At 42.2% G+C, this 27080-nt stretch overlaps 1 protein-coding gene across 7 annotated transcripts in view; it reads left to right on the plus strand.

Annotated features, from left to right (window-relative positions):
* PSD3 (pleckstrin and Sec7 domain containing 3) overlaps positions 1 to 27080 on the plus strand; it is a 1004314-nt gene that overhangs the window by 739832 nt on the left and 237402 nt on the right. The window contains exon 1 of one of the 7 annotated variants that reach the window (XM_063919997.1): positions 4223 to 4616. The exons of 5 other annotated variants lie outside the window; for them this stretch is intronic. In XM_063919997.1, the coding sequence (XP_063776067.1) occupies positions 4449 to 4616 (168 nt within the window). In that variant the 5' untranslated portion in view covers positions 4223 to 4448. Of the gene's footprint in view, positions 1 to 4222; positions 4617 to 7132; positions 7230 to 27080 lie in introns of those variants that run through there. One more of the 7 variants, XM_063919998.1, reaches the window with a different exon arrangement.

Below are 27080 nucleotides of genomic sequence, written 5' to 3' on the forward strand. Positions count from 1 at the left end.
ACAAAACACAGAGTTCTTCAGTACATACTGTATAGCTTACTTGCATCAGAAAGCGTGTCTCTCACACACAGATCCTGCAGCCTTCCCAGGCAGTCTGCCCATACTAATCAGGTTAGAAGCACTATATCACTCTTACACAGCTGAAACCCTGATTAGCCCTCTGTGAGGCCAAAGACCCGAACTGGGCCCAATGTCTAGAACTCGCCTTATCTCTCTCTCAGAGCCTTTACCCAGCTTTTACAGCAAACTGAAAAGGTTCAGACAAAACAAAAAGCATTTTTCCTAGAAGTTAACATTTTCTAAAACATGTAAGACAAGAACCTGGGACAAATATACCTGCCCTCAAACACTATCCCAGTGTTCTTGTCACATATCCCCCTCCCCTGTTTCGACCTAGGGGCCGGAACACTTGTAGCCCCCAAACAGAAGATGCGAGACAATGCATCTGCGTTGGCCAATTGTGTTCCCGGTCTATGTTCGACAGTAAACTTAAAGTCCTGCAACGCTAGAAACCATCTAGTTACACGAGCATTCTTGCCTCTATTTACATACATCCATTTTAAAGGGGCATGGTCTGTCACTAGTCTGAATTGTCTACCCAAGAGGTAATATCTCAAGGTATCTAGTGCCCACTTAATGGCCAAAGCCTCCTTTTCCACAATGGCATACCTTTTTTCATGCTCATTGAGTTTCCTACTCAAATAAATGATAGGGTGTTCGTCCCCATCTCTGGTTTGGGACAGCACAGCACCTATCCCTACCTCTGAGGCATCTGTCTGTACCACAAATTCTTTTGAAAAATCTGGTGTTATCAACACCGGTTGTGAACACAAAGCCACTTTTAACGCTTGGAACGCCTTTTCTGCATCAGGGTTCCATTTCACCACATTTGACTGCTTCCCTTTGGTAAGGTCTGACAACGGCACCGCTGTGGTCGCAAAATTAGGAATAAACCGTCTATAGTACCCAGTAATTCCCAAAAAAGCCCTTACCTGTTTTTTATTCACTGGACGAGGCCAGTTTTGAATAGCATCAACTTTATTCAATTGGGGCCTAATCAGACCTCTGCCTATGGTGAAGCCCAAGTATTTGACCTCCTCCATTGCGAGGCAGCACTTCTTTGGGTTAGCAGTTAACCCTGCCTCTCTGATTGAGTCCAGTACTGCTTGTACTTTAACCAAATGTGACCCCCAGTCTGTACTGTGAATTACCACATCATCCAAATAGGCAGCTGCATATTTTCTATGGGGCCTCAAAATTTTATCCATCGCCCGTTGAAAGGTTGCTGGAGCCCCATGCAACCCAAAGGGTAACATCTTATACTGGTACAGCCCCTCCGGAACCGAAAAGGCTGTTTTTTCTTTGGCGCTATCAGATAAAGGTATTTGCCAGTAACCTTTGGTCAGGTCCAATGTGGTGAGAAACCTGGCTGTTCCCAGCCTTTCTACAAGCTCATCCACACGGGGCATGGGGTATGCGTCAAACTTGGACACCTCATTTAACTTACGAAAGTCATTACAGAAGCGTATGCTACCGTCGGGCTTCGGGATGAGCACTATGGGACTGGACCACTCACTGTTAGACTCCTCTATGACTCCAAGTTCTAACATGGTTTTAACTTCCTTAGAAATAGCTTCTCGCTGAGCTTCAGGAATCCTATATGGCTTTAAATGAACCCTGACCCCTGGTTCTGTGACAATGTCATGTTTTATTATGGTCGTTCGGCCAGGCAGCTCTGAAAATACCTCCCTATTTTGGATGAGAAATTCTTTAACCTGATTGTTCTGATCAGCTGATAATGTCTCTGACACCTTCACTGCGGGAAGCAACCGGGGTGAAGACACCGAAGGGCAAGGCTCCGCTGACAGAGACAACCTATCTTTCCAGGGTTTGATTAAGTTAACATGGTAGATCTGTTCGGGTTTTCTCTTTCCCGGCTGGTATACTTTGTAATTAACCTCATTCACTTTTTCCCTAATCTCAAATGGACCCTGCCATTTAGCTAGGAATTTGCTTTCCACAGTTGGTACCAAAACAAGAACTCTATCTCCAGGAGCAAATTTCCGTATCTTGGCACTCCGGTTATAGACCCTCTGTTGCCAAATACCTCTCTACCATGTCCACTAATTGGTCAGCAGTACCCGGGTTTCCATGGCTCACCCACTTGCGCAGGACCATGGGCAAAGATCTCAAGTAGCGGTCCATGACGACTCTTTCCACCATCTGGGGACCAGTTAATGTCTCTGGCTGCAGCCATTTTTTTGTTAGCTGAATAAGGTCGTGCATCTGGGAGCGCGGAGGCTTCTCCATGGCGTACAGCCAACGGTGCACCCGTTGTGCTCGTACTGACAGCGTGACTCCCAGGCGGGTCAGGATCTCAGTCTTTAGTTTATCATAGTCCCGAGCCTCAGCAGGGCTTAAATCAAAGTAAGCTTTTTGGGGCTCACCTGACAGGAAAGGTGCCAGCAGACTGGCCCACTGTGCTTTCGGCCAGTTCTCACGCTCGGCAGTCCTTTCAAACGTGGTCAGATAGGCCTCCACATCATCAGCCTCTGTCATTTTCTGCAGGAAGTGACTGGCTCGTATAGAACTAGAGCTGGTTGGAGCACTGACGGCCACATCTCCAACCCGAGCTGCAAGTCTCTGCACCACTTCTGCTAAGGCCTCTCTATCCTGACGCTGTTGCCTGTAAAGTTCATCAACAACTGCCTGCTGTTGTCTCTTATTTTCCTCCATTGCCACCTGCTGCTGTCTGTTGGCCTCCTGCTGTAGTCTCCAATTTTCCTCCATTGCCACCTGCTGCTGTCGGTTGGCCTCCTGCTGAGCCGCTGTAGCTTGCAGCAAGGCTTTAAGCAGATCCTCCATGTCAACAGATTTTTCAGGCGGCTTTGCAGCTGCTTTCACCCAGGACATATATCAAACCCTCAGGGGTGAGTCTCAGTAACTTCACACTGGGCTGTATCTGCATAAACCACCGTTTTCTGCAGGCCTCACAAAGCTGCTGCTTTCACTTATGCGCAGAACGGCCTGCTCGCATTCTCCACCAAGTTGTAACACTGTAGGGGTGCAAGGTGCCTTTTCCTGGGGAATATGGCAGCACGCAGCAGCTGAGGAACAACACAAGTCCAGTTTCTGGTACAACTGACCCCGGCCAGTTTTATTGAAACAGAAAATAAAACAAACCCCAAAATAAAAATACCTTGCCTGTCCGGCACTAACGAAACATAAGATGTTCCTAACTGTCACTAAACAAAACACAGAGTTCTTCAGTACATACTGTATAGCTTACTTGCATCAGAAAGCGTGTCTCTCACACACAGATCCTGCAGCCTTCCCAGGCAGTCTGCCCATACTAATCAGGTTAGAAGCACTATATCACTCTTACACAGCTGAAACCCTGATTAGCCCTCTGTGAGGCCAAAGACCCGAACTGGGCCCAATGTCTAGAACTCGCCTTATCTCTCTCTCAGAGCCTTTACCCAGCTTTTACAGCAAACTGAAAAGGTTCAGACAAAACAAAAAGCATTTTTCCTAGAAGTTAACATTTTCTAAAACATGTAAGACAAGAACCTGGGACAAATATACCTGCCCTCAAACACTATCCCAGTGTTCTTGTCACAATATATATATATATTTATTTATTTTTGCCAGCAAATAACACATTTCCATCATCCTAAGCATCCGCTGTATTCATTACTGTCTTCTGTTTTATATAGTAGTCTTGAGACAACATGCCATTCATTCAGTGGAGTACTTGCATTGTAGTATATGGATAATAATTAAAATTACAGGGAAACAAAGAGCACATCATGTAAGTGACTAAACGGCCTTTGAAAGGTGAAGAGCTGGTTCTGCATACAATTGTATTAAGTTACTTTCTCTGCTGGATTGCCTGCTACATGTTGGGAGTCTCACATAACATGATAGGATTTAGAGCTTTCTCGCTTTCCATTCCGCCTTCTGATGGAGTGGAGATTGACAGTCTGCTCAGGGATTTTATTTTGCGATATCTGAATGCAGACACTGAGCTAGCAACACAAGAGTTACAGTATTGTTATTTGGAATGCAATTAATTACTTGCCTGGATAACTGCCATGGCTTTCTGCATGTACATTTAGGTGTGTGTGTAAGAGACAAAAGAGGAGGGGGAAGTGGTGTTGGAGAAGGGGCTGGGTTACATTTTTTTTTTTTTAAACTTACAGCCAGTGACGTGAGATATGCCTGGAACGATCAGCCAGAATGAAAACAGTAGATTTGAAGATGCTGGCAAAAGCAGCCTGGTGCATCTTAAGCAAACGCTGATCATCTCTGCATTGCAAGCTACACAAGTAGAGTTGCTTTAGAGGGGTCACCAGTTTGCTGAGGAGTAAATTGTGCCTTTATTGCGCCTCTTATTTCCTTGGTTCGCTGCACTTGTGCTTTCTTATTTCCAAACTGAGCCTTTGGAAATGATTGGAGTTAACAGCGTGCAAAGCACAAGCAAGGTGCGGGTGAGAGCCACAGGCTCTGTGAAATATGCCCGGGAGGAATCTGTCCGACGCCAGTCCCACAGGTCCAAATCTCTCAAAATCTCCCATTCATCTGAATTTTCATCTGGACACGTCAAAGAGAGCAAGGTATAGTAACATGGATTTTACCCCTTACTAGACAGCATGCATTTTATTACATTACTGTAAGTTTTTATTTTATTTTAATACATATACTAGTTACATATTTTTGACTTACTTGTTTAGAAATGAAGACCCACAATATGTATTATTCTGTGGACGAGGGTGTTCTTTTATCTTAATGCTATAGCAGCCTATATTAAGGTTATCAGGGGAAACAAATATTTGAAATCAGATGTATGTATTGTGCATACTGTATGTGAGAGTACAGAGCTTGTTTGTGTTGTATCTACCAAAGCTTGTCTGTTAGTATTTTGGTAATAAAACTAATTAGTATATGCTTTAGCTTGAAGCGTATAATTATGGCACATCATTGACATACTAGAACAATATTGTCTCCTAATGTGAATGGAAGTAATTAAAAGAAAAACAAAAAGGAAGTTGCTGATAAAATGAATAGAAGATTTGTTAATATTGTCAGCGAGACACACAGCAGTGCGGGGGGAGATGGGAGGGTGTCTCTCTCCAGTGTGTAGCTGCTGCATGTGCAGACAGAATGGTGATTCTCTTTTCATGGGGATATCCGAACACTGCTCCTCAATCTGTTATAGGCGTAACTGCACCCAGAATAAATGTCACTCACGTAGACAAGTGATATCAAGACCAATCTAATTAGAAGCTATTCATGATGCATAGAAGTCTTAAAATAATGAGGCAGAGTATGTAATTATTATAGCCGACATGCGTGTCTGTTTATATACATACAATATAGATAGATAGATAGATAGATAGCGCATTTGATTTATATGTGTGTATTTGTAAATTGCAGCAACTTCTCTTAATTTGTTAATCAAATATTTACGTGTGAATGTTAAATAAAACTATACTTTGACGCATGTGGGACTTGACATAGTTATCACATAGATAAATGAATATGATAAAATGTACAATTATTTTTTGTTTCAAGTTAATAAAAATGGCAAAATGAAATTGTGTCAGCCAGGGTGATACGGCTAAATGACTTATTGTAGAAGCTTCAGCCATGGCAAAGCAAAGGCATTCAGAGAGGATTTCTGTGTTGGAGAATGTTCCTGTGTGTGCTAAGCGGATAATGCCGTTTGTCTCACCCACCCCTTGGTCATTATCTTTGCTAAAAGTTGATTTCTGCAAAGGTCAGGAATATCTTTTTTAATTGGACACCATAGAAGTAAAATGGCCTCCGGTCAGAATGCAGTTATGTAAAAGTATTAGTGCCATTGCAACATAAAGTATTATTGTAGCTTTCTCCTGGCAGCCACATGGCTTTATGCGTCACACAGCAAAATAAACACATCTCCAGAATGTAAGAAATGGAGAAATCCCCAGAATGTGATCACATGACTCGAGCACCCTGCTGTCCCCATCTGGAGAATCAGCAAGACCACCCATTGTTAGTTCATTAAAGATTTCAGTGTCACATCCAGTATGAAATAAGTAACTCAAGTATGATTTATGAAGTCTTCTGTGGATGTACTTCTTACTCGTATTTGCTGCATAATACATTGAGTGTCTATTTTTGATGTCTGGAGCCTTTACTAAACTGTGTCATGCCGTTATTGATGTCCAGTCAGGTATACTGATGTTAATGACCCAGTTACGTATACCTGCCCATATCAGTGATTTGCAGGCTGTCGCCAGTCTGGGAATGGGGATTGCTGTATGCCAGGTGCGGACAGTGTCAGATGGGCTTCCTCACAGCATTCACTATTCACATTGTTTCCTTATTTGAACATTCAGCTGTTTATTGTAGATAATGTGAAATGACAGATGGGAAAAGAACAGGTTATAAGTATATATGTAAATATATTAATGCGTGTGATACTAAAGCATTGTTTGTCATGTATGTCGGGTTCTCAGAAGTGACAGCTTCTGTAATGGAGACGCTTATTTACTTGGGTGTACTTAGTCAGTCTGCTGTCGTCGGTGACTACTGATATGACATCATTTTCCTCCTTTCCCCAAACTACTGTACCATAAATATTTGTATACACTGAAGAGGAAATTATTATTTATTCAGACATTATTAAATTTAATAACAAAGTGAAAACAAAACAAATAAAAATCTCTCTTTTATACTTACAAGCAGGGACATTACAATTTTATAACCAATGCAGTGTTCCTGTCCCATTACATTTCTTTGTAAAAAAAACTACTGCCTACCCTTATTTTCCATCCTAGAAAGATTCTACGTAGGCTATTTACTATGTCCTAGGTAGACTTCTGAGTTCCAGGAGATTATGCTACCCTCTCAAATCCCACTTCTTCTATCTTCTGAAGTGGGCAGGGCCTTGATGTACTATTGTGAGTCTGTGGGATCCGCCTCTGATGCATGAGATGTGGTTCATGTCATCACATAGAGGCTGGATGGAACCTGATGATTTGTGATATCATGGCTCTGATGACATGGGGTTGTGTCATTGTTCAGTGTGAGACATACAAATTATGTCATCATGCCCTTTGTACTTGGACCTGGCCCCTGGGGGATCTCAGATGGTTGACCCAAAAAGTAATTGTGTATGGTCAGGGTTGTTACCAACACTAGAGAGATGAAGCTGTGCAGTTTTCCATCCATCCAGTATACAGGTAATTACACCCTATCGTACAACCACTTTTCTGAGAGCATATGAGATCCTCCTTTAGAATTAAGCTACCATTTATTTAAATGTCAAATTGCTCTCCTTCTCTAATCCTGATGCCCCTGCCGCACACAGTCCATCTATAGGTGAGACTCAGCACTTCCCTGTGTCACCAATGGGTAACAACTTGGTGTAAAGTACTATCATATATATTGTATTTTTATAGCTGACTTACCCTATGACAGTGGGTTTCTTGTTATTACAGGGTGTGCACTTTGGTGTGTATTAAGGATATGATGCACTGAATCCATCCTATACCAATTGTGTGTCCTCTCTGCTTACCGTACTGTTATACGCAGCAGACTGTAATTGCTAGGGGAGGTACTGCGTTCTCCTCATAAGACACTAGGAAACATAATGAACAAACATCAGCAGCTGAATATTAAATATAAAATCATGAGCTACTAGAAGGCATAACAAGTATTGCTAATGAGCCCAGAAGTGATAGGTGGCCCTGCGTGCATTGCACCGATTAGGCCATGCACAGTACTTTATGTATCTAGATTGAACACAATTAATGATTGCGTTCATTGAGACATATAGGGCCAAATGTAATAGGGTGTGAGATGCTGAATCTGCTGAGATTTTGTCACGTTAGTAAAGTGATATTTATTAAGCATTTCTACTTTAAATTTGACTGCTAATTTGACAACATCTCTGCAGTTTCAGAATCCCGCAGCCTGTTACAATTGGCCCATAGACAGTGGAAAATTGATGTTTAATTGGCTTTCATATTAGTGTGAAAGCCCAGCACACAACCCCAAGCATTGACTTTGATCAGTACGTATCCTATTAGCAGCAATGTATATAACAGCAGATACTGTACATGATTATAAATCACTCTTTAAAAAAAAAAAAAAGGACAAGCAGAACAAAGCAGTTCCATCAAGATATAGATTCCTTTGCTGTGGACAGGCTCAGCAAAGATCTAACATGGCAGTTTGTCAGATAGCTAGTTTATTGGCTGAATCTATTACCTGATGTGCAGTATTTTAATATTTGTAACATTTACACATTTCTGACATTAGCTGATTTATTGTTTGGGTTCAGATTTAATTTACACAAAAAGATAACCGTTGTATTCAGACCTGTTTGCCATAAGATGTCACTATAGACCTCTGTATTGCGTATCGGTCTAAACCTTTCTCAAATGTCAAATACAAACTGCCTTTACAGTATATTCCAACTCATAACTTTAACATAAACTCCAATTCTTTCACTGGTAAAAAAAATATGTTAGATTTACTCTAAGAGAGCAGACATATAATTTGCTTTGCATCTGTAGGAAGACAGCATTAATTCTTACTAGTGAGGAATCCACTATTATTCAGCCAGGTAAAACCCATCTATGATTAATCCTGCTGCTGCTTCTAGGCAAGGGTGCCATTTATACTGCTGCTGGAAGGATGGTGACCTTGAAGATATGCGATTCCATTTATAATATATATAGCACAATATATACTTTATTTTGTGAAAATCATTCTAGTTTTTTGAAAAGCTTTTCTGTTTTTATTATGCAGTTTAGCAAAGTGATGTACAACTGGTGTATGTACTCATTTTAACGCTAATTGTATAATAAATAACAGCACTCTAGTTGAAATCATTACAATCACCACTGCGACTTTTATACCTAACATGTGGGGTCATTCCGAGTTGATTGCTCGCTGCCAATTTTCGCAGCGCATCGATCAGGTGAAAAAACAGCATTTCTGCGCATGCGTTTCTGGGTGTCAACTGACCGTTTTCAGGGAGTGTTTGCAAAAAAGCAGGCGTGTCTGAAAAAATGCAGGTGTGGCTGGGCGTTCGCTGGGCGTTCGCTGGGCGGGTGCATGACGTCAAATCCGGACACGAATAGGCTGAAGTGATCGCAAGCGCTGAGTAGGTTCAGAGCTACTCTGAAACTGGACAAACTGTTTTTGCAGAGCTCGGCTGCACATGCGTTCGCACTTTTGGTAAACTAAAATACACTCCCCAGTGGGCGGCGGCATAGCGTTTTCACGGCTGCTAAAAACTGCTAGCGAGAGATCAACTCGGAATGACCCCCATGGTTGTGATATTCTGTTCTTGTGTGTCAGTATAACAATAGATGCGTGCAAGCTCTTTTGAAGGGGTGTGTATAGCTTAGTCACCCACCCCACACACACATACACACACTACCACACCCTTAAATCAGCCCACTCACTTCATTCGGGAAGCCAGTTGATGACGTTGCTATACTGGATTGGAGAACCCGCCAATGTCACTGCCTGTGCTGCACCGCCCCCAGGTACATGTCTGCCAATTCTGCTACAATCAGGACTAATTCAGATTTTTGCTTCCTCGTTTTCTGTCCTGAAAATGACTGTTTAGATTGTAAACAGTGGGCAGTTTGTTGCTGTATAAATATCATAACACTTCTTTCCCAAGGAGTGGTTATTTGTTGTAAGAAAATGTCTCAATGTCACATCACCAATTCTATGGTTGCTCTGCCATAAATAAACATGCAGTTAGACATGTATTGCTGGCAGCTTACTGAAGTCAAGCTTAAGGTGTTAGTTTAGCATGCAATTATAAATAACAAAGAATCACTGGCAGCATTCTGCTCATTAGTAGAACAGCCTCCAAATGGCGGTCACAGGCATCACAAGTAGCTCCAAGTGAGCATTTGGATGGTTAATCAGCATCGAGTGGTAGATCAGTTAATAAGCAAAAGCTGAATATAGTGGCTGATAAACATATGGTGAACAGGACAACAGTACATTGGGTGCAGCCTTTCACATTGATATTGCACCTGATGTATCTACAGACTGAACAGACCAAAAAGGTGTTCCAGGACTAAAGAGATATTGTCTTGTGGTGCAGGCAACAAAAGTGCTTAGTGTTCTTGGATCTGCTATGTCATTGAGCTGGAGGATGTAACCACTTGCTTCCTGGTAGTAAGATCAGGCCGTCAAACTTGACGCGATTCTCCGCCTCTATTGGGAGGGGGCGGTTTCATCAGTAAGCTGTCAGCAATGCTTGACTAATTGCATGTTTATGTCAGCACAACCATGGAATTTTTTTGCAACAGATAACCACCCCTTGTGAACTTTGTGAATGATTACAATATGTATATAGCAGTAAAGTGGCCACTTATGCATTGCTTATCAATTTACAATCTAAACAGTTATTTTCAAGACATATATCATGGTTCGATTTTCTGCTTCCTGATATTATTGTTATTTTATGATTACTTTGTATTTTATATTTTTATTTCCATTTATGTCTTTACTAAATTGTATGTGTTAAGATGTACTCAGCGCTCCCATTTTTTACTTTGCATCCTTTTTCAAATCAGGACATACTTAACAATCATCTACCTCATCAAGTCCCAAAATGTTATCATTCTAACAAATAATCCATAAGAGTTTACCGTGTCCTTGTTTATTCAACACAAAATAAGCAAACATGGAAAAACCATGTGTGAGAAGGTATATATACCCTCACTGCTTCCATATCAATAAAAATGTGATTATGGACTGTTGCTGCTAGTCAAGGACACTTATTATTTGTTGCCACCACTTCTGTGTAAAAGCAGAGCTCTCGGCAGTTTGGTCTGGAGCATTCGGGTATGTGGTGACACCATGCCAAGGAGAAGAAAGATCTGTAATCATCCTGGAGAAGCATTTGTTGCTGCTCCTCAGTCTGGAAAATGTTATAAGGCCATTTCCAAATAACTTGATGTTCATCATTTTGAAGTGAGAACGATCCTTTACAATTTGAGATCATTAAAAGCAGTTGCCAACCCTCCCAAAAGTGGGTTTCAGATTTCCAATTTATCTTTTGACTGAATTAACCTGTACTCAGTGAATGAAGTGATATCATGCATGCCTTTAACACCAGTTAATTAGTTGAACCCAGGTTGATTTTAATAAAAAGCACGATAGAGCTGACTGCCTAACAAAGAAATCAACACCACATATGAGGTAGCGTTCATTTCTTATATCATTTAACAAAATTATTATTTGGCTTGAAATGGTTGTCTGGTGCAGCCCTTGAGCACAGTTCTCTTACAGAATATTAGCTGCCTGCCTAGAGTCAGAAATGAATGTTGTTAGCTTGGTGCCAGATTGTGGCACAATCCCTGCAGCTCCGATCCACTGCCAGCAATCGCAGCAGTTCCACGAGGGCACAAGATACATCTGCAGTATAATAAATCCGGCATGCATGCAATACACAAAAGAGACCACTTATATGGCTCATCAGAAGCATTTGACAATATAATAACATTTTACAATTGTTTAACTTTTAGATTAGCATTTCAAAATATGGATGTTATTAGGCGGTAAACAGATTCTGCAATATAATAGCAATGTAAAAGACAACAAAGATAGGTATGACAATGACATCAATATCTGTCTGTCTATCTACAGTATCTATCTATCTATCTATCTATCTATCTATCTATCAATCATATAAAGCGGTGTTCCATCTTCTGGGATTCCCTTTCTCCACTGTGGGACCTGTAAGTGGATAGTTCAGTGCTGTGTTCTGTGACTGACCCCCCCCCCCCCCCTCCCCTTCCCCCGCATAACACCATGACACTTCATTCCCAGAGATATTAAAGTACCAGTAGTTACTGCACATAAAGCTTTCCTGTCCCAGGACGAGACATAACACACACATCAGGTTTAACATATTTATTCAAAAGAAACACGAATGGTCTGTTATTGAAGACGACATAAAGATTGACAAGAGCAGAGCTGTGTGGGTGTGTGGCTCTTAGTACACAACAGGAACTGGCAATGAAGATATACATTTTACAAGAGAAAATCATGAAGAAGTGGGGAATGTGCCAGATTTAGGCTGTATTTCTGAGGATAAATACCTTGTCATGGTTAGTTAGTAAGAGCTGCCTTTCCAGCTGCATTCTGCTTCTTCAGCTGCAGCCCAGTCTGCCTGCTGCACTGTTAGCTGAAATCATTTGCATCATTTAAAGCATAGATGCAGAGCCAGCCATCATTGTAGCCCATATCCTAATCTGTCTGTAGCCCGCAGGAAACATGTCATTTGTCTTGCTGTCAGCATTTCTTTATTCTGTATGCTACTGACCCACAGCTTCCTGAGAACAGGCATGTCACTTAGGCAGAGGCACCTATAGATATGCCTATAGAGATGCACTCCTGCATACAGTGGCGTAAGTTCGTCCCAGTTGCCTGGAGGCAAGATAAATATTAATGCCCTTCCCCCCAAATATAGATAAATGTAGTGAGGCTGCAGATTCTAATTATAAGTAGTGATGTGCACCGGAAATTTTTCGGGTTTTGGTTTTGGATTCGGTTCCGCGGCCGTGTTTTGGATTCGGACGCGTTTTGGCAAAACCTCCCTGAAAATTTTTTGTCGGATTCGGGTGTGTTTTGGATTCGGGTGTTTTTTTACAAAAAAACCTCAAAAACAGCTTAAATCATAGCATTTGGGGGTCATTTTGATCCCATAGTATTATTAACCTCAATAACCATAATTTCCACTCATTTTCAGTCTGTTCTGAACACCTCACACCTCACAATATTATTTTTAGTCCTAAAATTTGCACTGAGGTCGCTGGATGACTAAGCTAAGCGACCCAAGTGGCCGACACAAACACCTGGCCCATCTACGAGTGGCACTGCAGTGTCAGACAGGATGGCACTTCAAAAAAAATAGTCCCCAAACAGCACATGATGCAAAGAAAAAAAGAGGTGCACCAAGGTCGCTGGATGGCTAAGCTAAGCGACACAAGTGGCCGACACAAACACCTGGCCCATCTAGGAGTGGCACTGCAGTGTCAGGCAGGATGGCACTTCAAAAAAATAGTCCCCAAACAGCACATGATGCAAAGAAAAAAAGAGGCGCAATGAGGTCGCTGGATGACTAAGCTAAGCGACCCAAGTGGCCGACACAAACACCTGGCCCATCTAGGAGTGGCACTGCAGTTTTCTAGCGAGAGGATGAGTGCTTCCATCCTCATGTGAAGCTGAACCACTAGCCATGAACATAGGCCAGGGCCTCAGCCATTCCTTGCCACTCCGTGTCGTAAATGGCATATTGGCAAGTTTACGCTTCTCCTCAGACGCTTTTAATTTTGATTTTTGGGTCATTTTACTGAACTTTTGTGTTTTGGATTTTACATGCTCTCTACTATGACATTGGGTATCGGCCTTGGCAGACGACATTGATGGCATTTCATCGTCTCGGCCATGACTAGTGGCAGCAGCTTCAGCACGAGGTGGAAGTGGATCTTGATCTTTCACTATTTTACCCTCCACATTTTTGTTCTCCATTTTTTAATGTGTGGAATTATATGCCAGTATCAATAGCAATGGCCTACTACTATATATACTGCGCACAACTGAAATGCACCACAGGTATGGATGGATAGTATACTTGACGACACAGAGGTAGGTAGAGCAGTGGCCTACTGTACCGTAATGCTATATATTATATACTGGTGGTCAGCAAACTGTGCAAAACTTAAATGCACCACAGGTATGGATGGATAGTATACTTGACGACACAGAGGTAGGTAGAGCAGTGGCCTACTGTACCGTACTGCTATATATTATATACTGGTGGTCAGCAAACTGTGCAAAACTTAAATGCACGATAGGTATGGATGGATAGTATACTTGACGACACAGAGGTAGGTAGAGCAGTGGCCTACTGTACCGTACTGCTATATATTATATACTGGTGGTCAGCAAACTGTGCAAAACTGAAATGCACCACAGGTATGGATGGATAGTATACTTGACGACACAGAGGTAGGTAGAGTAGTGGCCTTCTGTACCGTACTCCTATATATTATATACTGGTGGTCAGCAAAATTATGCACTGTACTCCTACTATATACTACAATGCAGCACAGATATGGAGCGTTTTTCAGGCAGAGAACGTATAATACTGGTGGTCACTGGTCAGCAAAACTCTGCACTGTACTCCTCCTATATAATATACTGGTGGTCCCCAGTACCCACAATAAAGCAGTGTGAGCACAGATATATGCAGCACACTGAGCACAGATATGGAGCGTTTTTCAGGCCGACAACGTATAATACTGGTGGTCACTGGTCAGCAAAACTCTGCACTGTACTCCTCCTATATAATATACTGGTGGTCCCCAGTACCCACAATAAAGCAGTGTGAGCACAGATATATGCAGCGCACTGAGCACAGATATGGAGCGTTTTTCAGGCAGACAACGTATACTGGTGGTCACTGGTCAGCAAAACTCTGCACTGTACTCCTCCTATATAATATACTGGTGGTCCCCAGTACCCACAATAAAGCAGTGTGAGCACAGATATATGCAGCACACTGAGCACATATATGGAGCGTTTTTCAGGCAGACAACGTATACTGGTGGTCACTGGTCATCAAAGCTCTGCACTGTACTCCTCCTATATAATACTGCTGGTCCCCAGTCCCCACAATAAAGCAGTGTGAGCACAGATATATGCAGCACACTGAGCACAGATATGGAGCGTTTTTCAGGCAGACAACGTATAATACTGGTGGTCACTGGTCAGCAAAACTCTGCACTGTACTCCTCCTATAATACTGCTGGTCCCCAGAATAAAGATATGCAGCCCCCTGAAACAAAGTGAGAGGACGCCAGCCACGTCCTCTCACTATCATTTCCAATGCACGAGTGAAAAATGGCGGCGACGCACGGCTCCTTATATAGAATCCGAATCTCGCGAGAATCCGACAGCGGGATGATGACGTTCGGGCGCGCTCGGTTTAACCGAGCCATACGGGAGAATCCGAGTATACCTCGGACCCGTGTAAAATGGGTGAAGTTCGGGGGGGTTGGAACCCAACCCACTCATCTCTAATTATAAGCTACTTAGAATTGTCAATTCAAAAGCATTGCAACTAGGCAGATCTATGTAGTGTGCAGCCACACACTACATAGATCTGCTCAGTCACTCACAATGCTGATTATTTCTCTGACAATTATTTTACAAGTGTCATACCCAGGATTAGACTCCACGACCTGTTACACTGGAAATAGGCACCTTACTGATAGAGCTATTTGCTCCTGTGTGGAAAGCGTGATAATTCTAACTAGATGAAGTTACTTGTAATTGCCAGAGAAGTGACTTTTATATATATATATATATATATATAATTTTTTTTTCCTTATGCTTCCTATAAAAGAGCAAACAGCTCCATCAGTAAGATGCTTGTTTCCAGTGTAATAGGTCCTGGGTTCTAATCCCGGGTATGATACTTTTAAAATGTGCATCTATAATAAAGAGGGTGTGACTTGCAAGGTGCAGGGGAGGGGAGTCAGCCATGGAAGATTTAGCGACGGCTGTCAACTAACTTAAATGAATGGTGTCACTGAACATGGAATGGGAGGAGAGGTGCACCCCCTAAAGAGCAGGAGCCCAGGGGCAGCCAACTCCGTTGCCTCCCACAGTTATGCCGGCATAAATCCTTGACACTGTCCTGTTCTCTTATGCAGTACATGGACAATTCTAAGAGAATCAATATTACCCCCCCCCCTTCCCCACCACCACCTCACCCCACCCAAGGGGCGCCCTTGAAGTTATAACCATGGGGACAATATTGAGATGTGTTGCACAACTAAAAGAGGATTTTCTCTTCTTTCTAACATTTTATTTTGAATCATGAAGACATTCTCCCAAAGTGAACCCTTAAAAGGTATACAGTGATGAATATAGGGGGAATTAAATGAAGCCAATTTTTGTTCTCGCTAAAAAACTCCCAATTGTTGGGTGAAAACAAGTAGGAGCCGGAAAAAGTTCCCGGATTCATGTGTTTTCATGACCGTGGCCACTTGAAAAGTCAATCATCGGGAATTTTGTTTCACCTGCCTCTGGACAGGTAGAAAAAAATCCCAGATAGTGCTGGTTTTGGGGACAATTGTATAGCCCTCCAGGGGATCATTCAGCTACAGTAAATTACTACGGTTAATTGAATCCCCCCCATATTTCTATTTTTTTATATTCTCTCTCCTATAGCCTATATTATACATCATCTAAAGTGGTTTTAAGACTGTATTATACGCACTATCCATGTACAAGGGGACTCATGTGAACATATATGTATGTCCAGGGCCAGTGCTAGGTTTTTCTGTCTATACCCCAGACTTTTGGACTAGCCCCAGTGCTAAGAGCAGGGGACTTGGATTGTGAAATGGTGCTCAGATTTGGACTAGGAAAATTCAGCGCAGGCAAGCTGGCCCTAATACCACATCTAACGTCTTTCTATAATAATAATAATAATTATTATTATTATTATTTTATTTATATAGCGCTCTTGGACTCACGGCGCTTAATAGATACATAGCATAATATAGTACAGAAACAATAAAGTACAGAACAGCTTTTCATAAAATACAGAAGCATGTAGATACTAAAGGGACATTATGGAAATGCTTGAGTAAACAGGAAAGTCTTGAGTCTATTTTTGAAGGATTCTACAGTTGGGGCCTCTCGCACTGTGAGTTCCATAGAGTCGGAGCCACATGACTAAACGCTCGACCCCCAGATGAATTGTGGGATATTCTAGGTACTGCTAAAAATCATTCATCTACAGATCGCAGTAATCGAGTGGGGCAGTGTGAAATCAGAAGCTGCTTCAGGTACCTTGGGCCCTGGTCATGTAGTGCTTTGAAACTCAGTAAGCCAATCTTGAAGATGATTCGCCATCTTACAGGCAGCCAGTGAAGGGAGTAGAGGATGGGTTTTATGTGGCTAGAACGGGGCTGGTTGGTTAACAGCCTGGCAGCTGTGTTTTGCACCAGCTGTAAGCGTTGCAATTCTTTTGCTGCGAGACCAAGGTAGAGGGCGTTACAGTAGTCTAATCGAGATGATACAAATGCATGTATGACTTTTGGCAGATCATCTGAGGGAATTAAGTGCTTGATTCTGTCTATGTTCCTCAGGGGAAAAAAATAAGGATTTGATTGTGGCTGATATCTGATGTTTAAGTGTCAAGCCATCATCCAGGACAACGACAAGATATTTTGCACATGATCAGTGGTTTGTAATTCTGAATCCCCAAGTGTAAGTCCAGTTGGTTGGCTATGCTGCAGTCTTGTCCTTTGATGTTGCGGTCCTATCATAAGGACCTCTGTTTTGTCCGGGTTCAGTCAACTGGCGCTCATATACTCCTGGAGCTCAGCTAGACAGCCATTTAGAGTGGCTATTGTGTTATCAGTGCCCAGAGCAAAGGGCAAGTACAGTTGTGTGTCATCTGCATAGCAGTGGTAGACCCGGCCATGGCGCTTGATTATTTTATCCAGTGGGAGCATGAATACTGCAAAAAGCTTGAGGGAAAGTATAGAACCTTGTGGGACACCACATGGCAATGGCACTGATAGTGGTGAGAATACTCCAGATGATACTGTGTGACCTGCCTGTGAGAAATTATTTGAACCAGTTTAGGGCTGTGCCATCCAGTCCAAAAAAATGTATCAGTCACTCAATCAGAAGCCCATGGTCCACGGTATCAAATGCTGCAGAGAGATCCAGAAGGATTACGTTTGAACAGTCACCTCTGTCTCTTGCCATCAGAAGATCATTTATGTGACTGTTGGCCCTGTACATGTCAGAGGTATTACATACACTGCATTTTGTATGAGGCAGAGTATAGCTTGTTAAGTTCTCGTTATATCCTCTTCATGGTGTGGCCAAGCAGAAAGATTAAGCTCCTCAAAATCTAAAAAGGAAAGTTGCTGAATAAGAATTGATGTTTCCACTAGTACAGGGGGCATGCTCTGTAAAATATGTGTTCGAAGGTGGATATTTATTATACCAAATTCACACAGCACTAGGACCTGTAAAATGCAGCCAATCCTTTTCACTCTGCAATGCATAGAAGAACTCAAGAAAGTTCAGAGGTGTGCAACCTCATTAATAAATAGAATCAAAGGATTAATCATTAAAGAAAAGTTAGGAAAGCTAATTTTGTTTACTTCAGTGAAAGGCATCTTAGAGGCATACACTACTTGCCATCCTTAGTGATCTACACGTAGGTCCAAATGGCAAGTGTATGCTCCCTGTTCTCATGGGAGCCAGCAAGAAATTCCTGAAATGTGGGAGTCTCCCAGACATTCCAGCGTATGCAAGTATCAGGGCCGAAACTAGGTTTCCGGTCACTCGGGGCAAGGCAATAATTTTTTTTCAATGAGGAAGTGGCTGTAAATTTACCAATGGAACAGATTAGGTGGCTTTCTTAGATGATAATAATAAGTGTTCCAGAAAACATATCTAGTTGTCATTTTGGGGGCCAGAAAAGAATTACAACAGTAGCTTTGCAGGTTTTATTTTGAATTGTTGAAATATTGAACTTGTTGGATCTGGGTTTTTTAGGGGGTTTTTAAAAATGTTTATTGAACTCCACAAAAATACAGACATACAGTAAATCAAATATCATAGGGTATACAGAGGTATAATAAAAAAAAACATTAGACATTAGTGGAATGCTTTGGCAGAATAGCATATGCACAAAAACGGTCGAGCCAAAAACATCCAGGTATTGTTGCTGATCGGCATATAAACATAACATAGAGCAAAACACAGGTGGAATAGATCTGGGTTTTTCTTTAAATCTTTGCCAGTTATGTATGTGTATATATACTGTAGATGGCGGCAACTGGACATTTGCATGTAGGATAAGTGATCTGAGGGCATGCTGTGGGCATGTAGATTGAATGTAAGACTATTCAGAGGTGAGTGTACACAGAGATCCATCTCATTTCAGATATTGCACCAATGATAGAGCTGGTGCAAATCTACACTGATGTAATGAGGGCTATTTTTACAAGCAGATAGATGGGGGCATTGCAGTCGCATACAGTAGATGAGATTAGCTCTGACTACAGGTTCATACAGGTTGAGTATCCCTTATCCAAAATGCTTAGGACCAGAGGTATTTTGGATATGGGATTTTTCCGTATTTTGGAATAATTGCATACCATAATGAGATGTCATGGTGATGGGACCTAAGTCTAAGCACAGAATGCATTTATGTTTCACATACACCTTATACACACAGCCTGAAGGTCATTTTAGCCAATATTTTTAATAACAAAGTGTGTCTACATTCACACAATTCATTTATGTTTCATATACACCTTATACACACAGCCTGAAGGTCATTTAATAAGGTATTTTAATAACCTTGTGTATTAAACAATGTTTGTGTACATTGAGCCTTCAAGAAACTAAGGTTTCACTATCTCAGTCTCACTCAAAAAATTCCGTATTTCGGAATATTCCGTATTTCGGAATATTTGGATATGGGATACTCAACCTGTATCAGCATTTATTTCTGAGCGTACAGCGTGCCTGCAGAATCAGGCCATAAGTATGCACCATACTGTAGTTGTGGTGTTAAAAACTGGCAGAGTCAGATTGACAAATCAGTATACAGTATCGACTGTAGGCAATGTTTAAGATTAAATATTGACGTGTGAAATTAAGGTAAATTACTGTTTCTTTTCCTAGTAATTCTAAATATAAAACATGGTGTATGGGAAAAACCAAGTTGGTAGATCGATTCAATTGGTTGTAACCTGGTGTTGCAAAGACAGATGCAAATTTTCTATTTTGGATTATAAATTAAATAAACTCTTCATTACTATATGGGTATTTATCAACTTGCAAAGGCAAGGCAAGGCAAAACTGATTAAACTCAGCATTTAAATTAGGTAACACAAGGTTGCCAAATCCATAAACTGGGGTGTATTTGCTCTAGAAAAACCGTATGAAAAACACGTATGAAAGAAAAATGCTTTTATCTATCTCGCTGTCAGTCAAAGCTTTTTTATTTTAAGAGTAAAGGAACAATAAAAAAACAAATTTCGATATAGTGCTGAAAGACGAGCCTCTCAGGCAGAGGCATAGCCAGAACTTTGTGGGCCCCATAGCAAAATTTTGAAGGGGCCCCCATCCCACTGCTTCTAGAGAGACACTTCTCTGCAGCAGTTGTTAATTTTATGCCCTATAATAGTGCCCTAGTTAATTTTCTAAACCATGGTAGAGCCTTATTTAATGTTATGCCCCATAGTAGTGCCCTAGTTTCTTTTATGAATCGTACTAGTGCTTAAGTTCACCCTATGTAATATTTCAGAGCTGCCAGTACACATTATGCCACACAGTACCCCCAACTCACATTATGATATATAGTGCTCCCCGTACAGTGCCCCGGTTCATATATTAGAAAATTACAAAAATGCCCTCCAGTTCATATTATACCACACTACAATGAGCAAGTCCAGGGGCATACCTAGATATATTGCAGGCCTCATGGAAGAAGATTGAAAGGACCCCTATGTACCACCCAATCACGAAAATGTATATAACACATGTAACTTTGACAGGGAAGGTGGGCCCCTCTCAGCTCTGGGCCCCATAGCAGCTGCACTGCCTGCACCTATGGTAGCTACGCCCTTGCCCTCAGGTTAAAAGGCTTTTAACAAACTACTGAGAAATAGCTGAAGACTTCTCATAGTAAAGTGGGTATTTATGATGTGGTTGTACCAAAGTCTTCAGGACGTACAACTGCTGATGCCACCATGCATGAAATGAGAGTTAGGTGCTACAAAGAGACTTTACAAATCGGGACATGGAATGTATGAAGCATGAACCAGGGAAAGCTTGGTATAGTATGCTGGCAACGAAAAGCATAGAAGAAATGTTGTTGCATATATAATCATGCAATCCCTAGCAAGAACTATTATGAAGTATAATCTAGTCAGTGAACGGTTAATATTTATTCGAGGAATACCCCAAATATATACAATGTATCCATGTTTTTGCACCAACAACAGATGCAGAGGAAGATTACATAATTTAGTTCTTTAAACAGGCACAAGCTGAAATTGATAGAACCTGTAAATGAGATTTACTGATTGTCGTGGGTGATAGAAATGCAAAAGTTGAACATAATGCTGAAGACAGGGTGGTTGGTAAATATGGGCTTGGTACCAGAAATGAAGCTGGAGAACATCTGACAGAATTCTGCAAGACCAACAGCCTGTTCATCTCAGACACCTTCTTCCAGCAACACAAACAGCATGTGTACCCAAGGATTTCATCTGGTGGACTGTACAAAAACCAAATTGATTACATCTGTGGAAGCCAACGGTGGAAAAGCTCAATAATCTCAGTACCGACTAAACATGGAGCCAACTGTGATACAGATCATCAACTGTTAGTATGGAAAATCAAGTTAAAGCTTAAAATGTGCAAGGCAAAAAGAACAAGATATTGGGGGTAATTCAGAGTTGATCGCAGAAGCAAATTTGTTAGCAGATGGGCAAAACATGTGCACTGCAGGTGTGGCAGATGTAACGTGCAGAGAGAGTTAAGGGGGGTACACACAGAGCGATAATCTAAGCAATCTGACTAGATTGCTTAGATTTTCAGCAAGATCGCTCCGTGTGTAGCCCTAACAGCGATAGCGATGCACAGCCCCGCGCATCGCTATCGCTGCTGCTAGATTGGCCTGCATGCAGGCCAATCTAGCGGGTCGCTCACTTCACCCGCTGGGTGAAGTGAGCGGCACCCCCGTCTCCCCCCACACGCTCAGCACAGATCGCGCTGTGCTGAGCGCCGGGAGAGATGTGTGCTGAGCGGTTCGCTCAGCACACATCTCTCCAGCATCGGGCCGTGAGTACTGGCCTTTAGATTTTGGTGGGTTATTTTTTTTTTTGTGCAGGGTAAATACTGGCTACTTTATTGTTACACTGCAATTTAGATTTCAGTTTGAACACACCCCACCCAAATCTAACTCTCTCTGCACATGTTACATCTGCCCCCCTGCAGTGCACATGGTTTTGCCCAACTGCTAACAAATTTGCTGCTGCGATCAACTCTGAATTAGACCCATCATTTTGAAAACATACTCCCAGATCACTTGCACAATTGTTTGGCCATCTTAGATGCAAAGAACAAAGCACCAGACAAGTTATAGGAAGATATCATGAAAGTTGAAAAGTGGAAGCTATACAAATTGCCCAAAAACACAGCTGCTAAGGTTTGAGGTGACAAAGATGCAGTTTAGGTACTCAATCAAAATTTCCAACACGTTGCAAGGCAATACAAAGAAAAGTACTATAATGATTCATGCAAGAACGTAGAATAAGAAAATATTAAACAGAGAACAAAATCAGCCTTCAGAAAGCTAAGACAGCTATAGTCGTAGGCAAATGCAGGGGGGGGGGGGGGGGGGGGGGTTACGGTTGCCTGGAAACCCCCCACCTCTTGGCAAGTGGCTCAAATTATGACAACAGTAGCAATGGTATATAATACAATTACTAGAACTGCCGCCACATTATGCAGTTTAAGCGACAGAGCAAAGCTGCTGCACATGCCCAGTGGTAGCAGCTTCTTCTACCAAGTTTTTCTGTGTTAGGTGAATCTGAGTCCTCAATCAGTGCACTGGACCAGAGAGTAGCTACCAGGAAGAAAAGACAGGAGCCTTACCATCAGATGAGAGTATGTGTGCTTAGAAAGTGCAATTATGTTTGTTATTTATTATAGCATGTATAACTTTTCCTGACCACTTATCTTAATTATATTATGTCAACATTTGATACAGCCTATACTGTAGACCAGAGGTTCTCAAACTCGGTCCTCGGGGGCACACACAGTGCATGTTTTGCAGGTAACCCAGCAGGTGCACAGGTGTATTAATTACTCACAGGTGGAGCTAATTATTTCACTTGCGATTCTGTGAGGAGACCTGCAAAACATGCACTGTGTGTGCCCCCGAGGACTGAGTTTGAGAACCTCTGCTGTAGACCATCTATAGCAGTGATGGCTAACCTTTACACTCCAGCTGTTGTTGAACTACACATCCCAGCATGCCCTGCTACAGTTTTGCTATTTGGCCATGCTAAAACTGATGCAGGGCATGCTGGGATGTGTAGATCAACAACAGCTGGAGTGTCAAGGTTAGCCATCACTGATCTATAGTATTAAATATGAATACTGTATTCCACACAGTATCCAAAGTATAAATAGTCCAATGTTTACATTAATGTCCAGGGTCGTTACTAGGTTCCTCTTGTGCTCCCCCAGACTCCCGTACTTGCTCCAATGTTCCACAGAGTGGGAGACTGTGCACTGCATTTGGAAACCGACCCTCTAGAAATCCTGCTTTTGCCACTGACAGTATAGAGAAAATTCCAACCTTGAATAGTTCTACTAAAAGATTCTTGAGGATCCATAATGAATGGATTTTTTTTCTTGCACAGCTTACTTACTGTATAAGTAAGCTGTGCAACAACAACAACAAAAATCCAGTGTATAAAAGAACACCACTTTTACTGTATGTTACTTTAACATAGAAGTGATAAATATGGCATTTATACTGAATATAGAGGTAATTTAACATGGGTTAAATCAGAGGTTCCCAAACATGGTTATCATTCACCCTAACTGTCCAGGTTTTAAAGATATCCATGGCTCAGCACAGATGGCTAACTCAAACTGATTATTCTACTAGTTAAGTCACCGGTAGCCAAGAATGGATATATGTAAAATCTGGACTGTTAGGGTGCCTTGATGACCACATTTGGGAACCTCTGGTTTAAATGAAAGTTTACCTCGATGTTCAGCATTCTTATAGAATTTCCATATGCAGAAGTCTTCTGCATAAAATATAAAAATAACTGGAAATTGTATTAACAAATGATCTAGAAAGGATGTTAAATAATTATAATTGTTTCTGTGGTTGATCAGGCTGCACAAAATTATGAAGCTTGAGCTCTACACTGTTCCTTGCTGGCCCTGCCCTTGTGTGTAATTCCTATCATTCCATAGATTGTTCACTTACAAAGAAAGTCTTCCAAATGGTCATTTGCTCTGTACCTGCTCTTTGATACCCCTTTCACACCAGCAGCTTTGAACATGGGTTTATTGGCACATGAGCGCGCATAACCCATGTTCCTGTGCGGTGTGAAAGGTACCAGGGGCAATATACCGGGTTGAGTGACCCGGTATTTCAACCCTGCTAGCGAGCAGGGTTGAATGCGTGTTCAACCCGGCTCGCTGTGCGGTGTGAACGGGAGCCGGGTTAGTGCAACCCATTTCCCGTTCACAGTGTGTGGACGGGCAGCTCTTGGAGATCATGTGATATTGCTGGATTGCAGTCTGCGGTGTGAAAGGGGGCATTGAGGCGGGTTGCACACTGGGAGCTCCCGTGTCAGGTTTCCGGGTGCGACCCGCCTCAGATGGTATGAAAGTGGTATTAGATAAACACTTCCATCCTTATGTGGCTTCTGAAAAGCAGTGAACGGGAACAGTGTAAGCTAAACATGGATACTCCTGTTATTTTATGCAAATTATTCAACTCTATTTTGAGAATTTGATACTTTGTTAATGAATTAGTGAAAAGATTAACCATGGTCGCAAATAGAATTTACAGACATAATTTGGGTCTCATTCTTGTGTCCTCACTATAAAACTTACAGTATCAAGATGGGTTTACTCTTTCATCTTGTCTGGGGGATGGGTTTTTACAGATCTGTATCAATGTTCCTCTTGCTGCCACTAGATCATCCTTATTCCTTGTAGTGTTGCTTGGGCTCCACACTCACTGACTGTATTTGGCAACTGTGCACCACCATATTGTCCTCAGTTGTAGAAGAGCTGCCATCAACAGGCTAATTCACAGACACCTAAAACCACTTTGGGTAGTGTAATTAAGTGCTGCTGCAGCTCTTGAGTATAGCTGGTTCATCCTGACTGTCACAACGGGCTGGTAATGAGGATCCGCTGAATGGGCATTCGCTGGGGAAATGGACGCCATAGCAGGGAGTACTGAGGCGGTCGGATGTAGTTCCTTCTCATTTAAGTTGGGGCTCAAAGTCTAGAAAACTAAGGGAGTTTTATTTAGTGCACATTACTGAAGGACACTGGTGAATGAAGGCTTTACGGCAGAAGGTTGTTGCTAGGTTGTTGTAGCTGAAGAATTCTGAAGAATGCCGCTGAAGGATGAGTGCTGATTAATCGTGACTGCAGAACATGTGGGAATGCTGCTGAGGTCTGAATGCTGAATTGACGAGACTGAAGAATACTGGTGCGTATGGATGCTGAATAGTCGTAACTGAAGAACACAAAAAAAATGCTGTAGAAGAAAGAATGCTGGATTGTTGTGACTGAAGAACACTGCCGAATGCTGCTAAAGAATGGATGCTGGATAGTCATGACTGAAGAACACTGACAAATGCTGCTTTGAGGACTATCGAAAGAATGCCGGAAGTCGTAGCTGAAGGGCACTGCGGATGACTGGGAGGCCCCTCATCGGTCACCGGGCACCTGGGGATGCTGCCGCAGGGTGGGCTGCTGTGAACCGTGGATTCGAGAAGTCGTAGGCAGGGGTGCAGTGAGAGGCAGCAGGAAGACTTGCATTGAGAAGCTGGAGACCCTTGAAGCACAAAGTCCACAGGAAATACCTGAGGTAGATCAGAGCTGGAGCTTCTGCACAGGGCAGTAACATAAAGCACAGGCAGCATGCAAGCGAGGGCTGACCCATTTTGAAAGAGGAAGCTGCCTATGATTGGACTGAGCATTCCACAGAGCTCAGCCATTTGATGCAGTGGAACTTGGTCTTCAGCATGGCTGCCCGCAGTGCTGCTGACACACAAGAGCATGCTACTTTCACGCCGGTACCTCCTGTCTCCTACTTCCTGGAACTGCACTAACTCCACCACCAGTCCCGCCGCATCTCTCCACGGCTGCATTGCACTGCCAACAGCTGGATGGTCAAACCTCGGACCCTGGATCCGGAAGTAATCCCCCGGCTCGTGACACTGACCATGTACTTTACTTTGGATCAAGATTGCAGGTAGCAGGGTGTTGACGTAGGATGTAGGGTTCTATGCAGGACAGCAGTGAAATGGATTAAAGTGGTCACACAATTCCATAAGATATAGTTATCTTCCAGCAATGAAGCAGGATCTTTAAGAAGAACATTGCCCCCCCCCCCCCTCCCCCCTATAGTAGCTCTTAAAAGAGCTGTTAAACATTATTGAAAGGTAGTGTTGTGGTGTAGCTCATTGCTCAGAGATAAAATGGGGTGTGTTGGGTATGCTTGGCTGGCACTGGGGATCCTGGGGGGGGGGACCACAACGAAGTGGGTTGTGCTCCATCCAGCACAACCCACCCAACCTTGAGGGACATCTTTAAGGACAGCAAAATCATCATCACTACCCTCACTGTGAACCAGGTTCCACCTACCACCTACCGTTGACTGCCATTGCCACATGGGCTAATTATTCACCTGGATCCCTTACCTTGGAACACAGGATCGGTAAAGTTCCATAATAGCTGGAAATCTTATTTCTATTTTTAAAAAATCTGAGCTGTTAACAGTATGGCCATACATGAATAAAAACTAACAGTTACCTTGAATACTGTTTATTGGGGAGTGCCTAAATTTGTGGCGCAAATTCGTAAATCCAGAAACTGGTGTGTCATCAACTGACCGTTTACCACATTTGAATATTTTATATGCTTATTAATTTTGGTAAAAAAAAAATGCTTATTAAAATATACTTACTATGACAATTTGAATTTTGTTAAGAACTGTTCATATGCCGTTTTGTTCATCCCCTTTATAGGGAGACTGACTATCTCCCAATATTACAGCTGCTAGGGGAAACTGCTCCTGGATGCGCCTGAGTTTCTATATACTTGTTATATGTTTGAAATATGACAGTTAGGAGCTCATTGGCTGGAACTTTATAACCGTACTATTTATCACTCTCCAAGTCATGATAAATCTGGGCCTTAAATTCACTGTATGAGTAACATTA

Source organism: Pseudophryne corroboree, chromosome 1 (assembly GCF_028390025.1).
Source record: "Pseudophryne corroboree isolate aPseCor3 chromosome 1, aPseCor3.hap2, whole genome shotgun sequence".
Lineage (NCBI taxonomy): Eukaryota > Metazoa > Chordata > Amphibia > Anura > Myobatrachidae > Pseudophryne > Pseudophryne corroboree.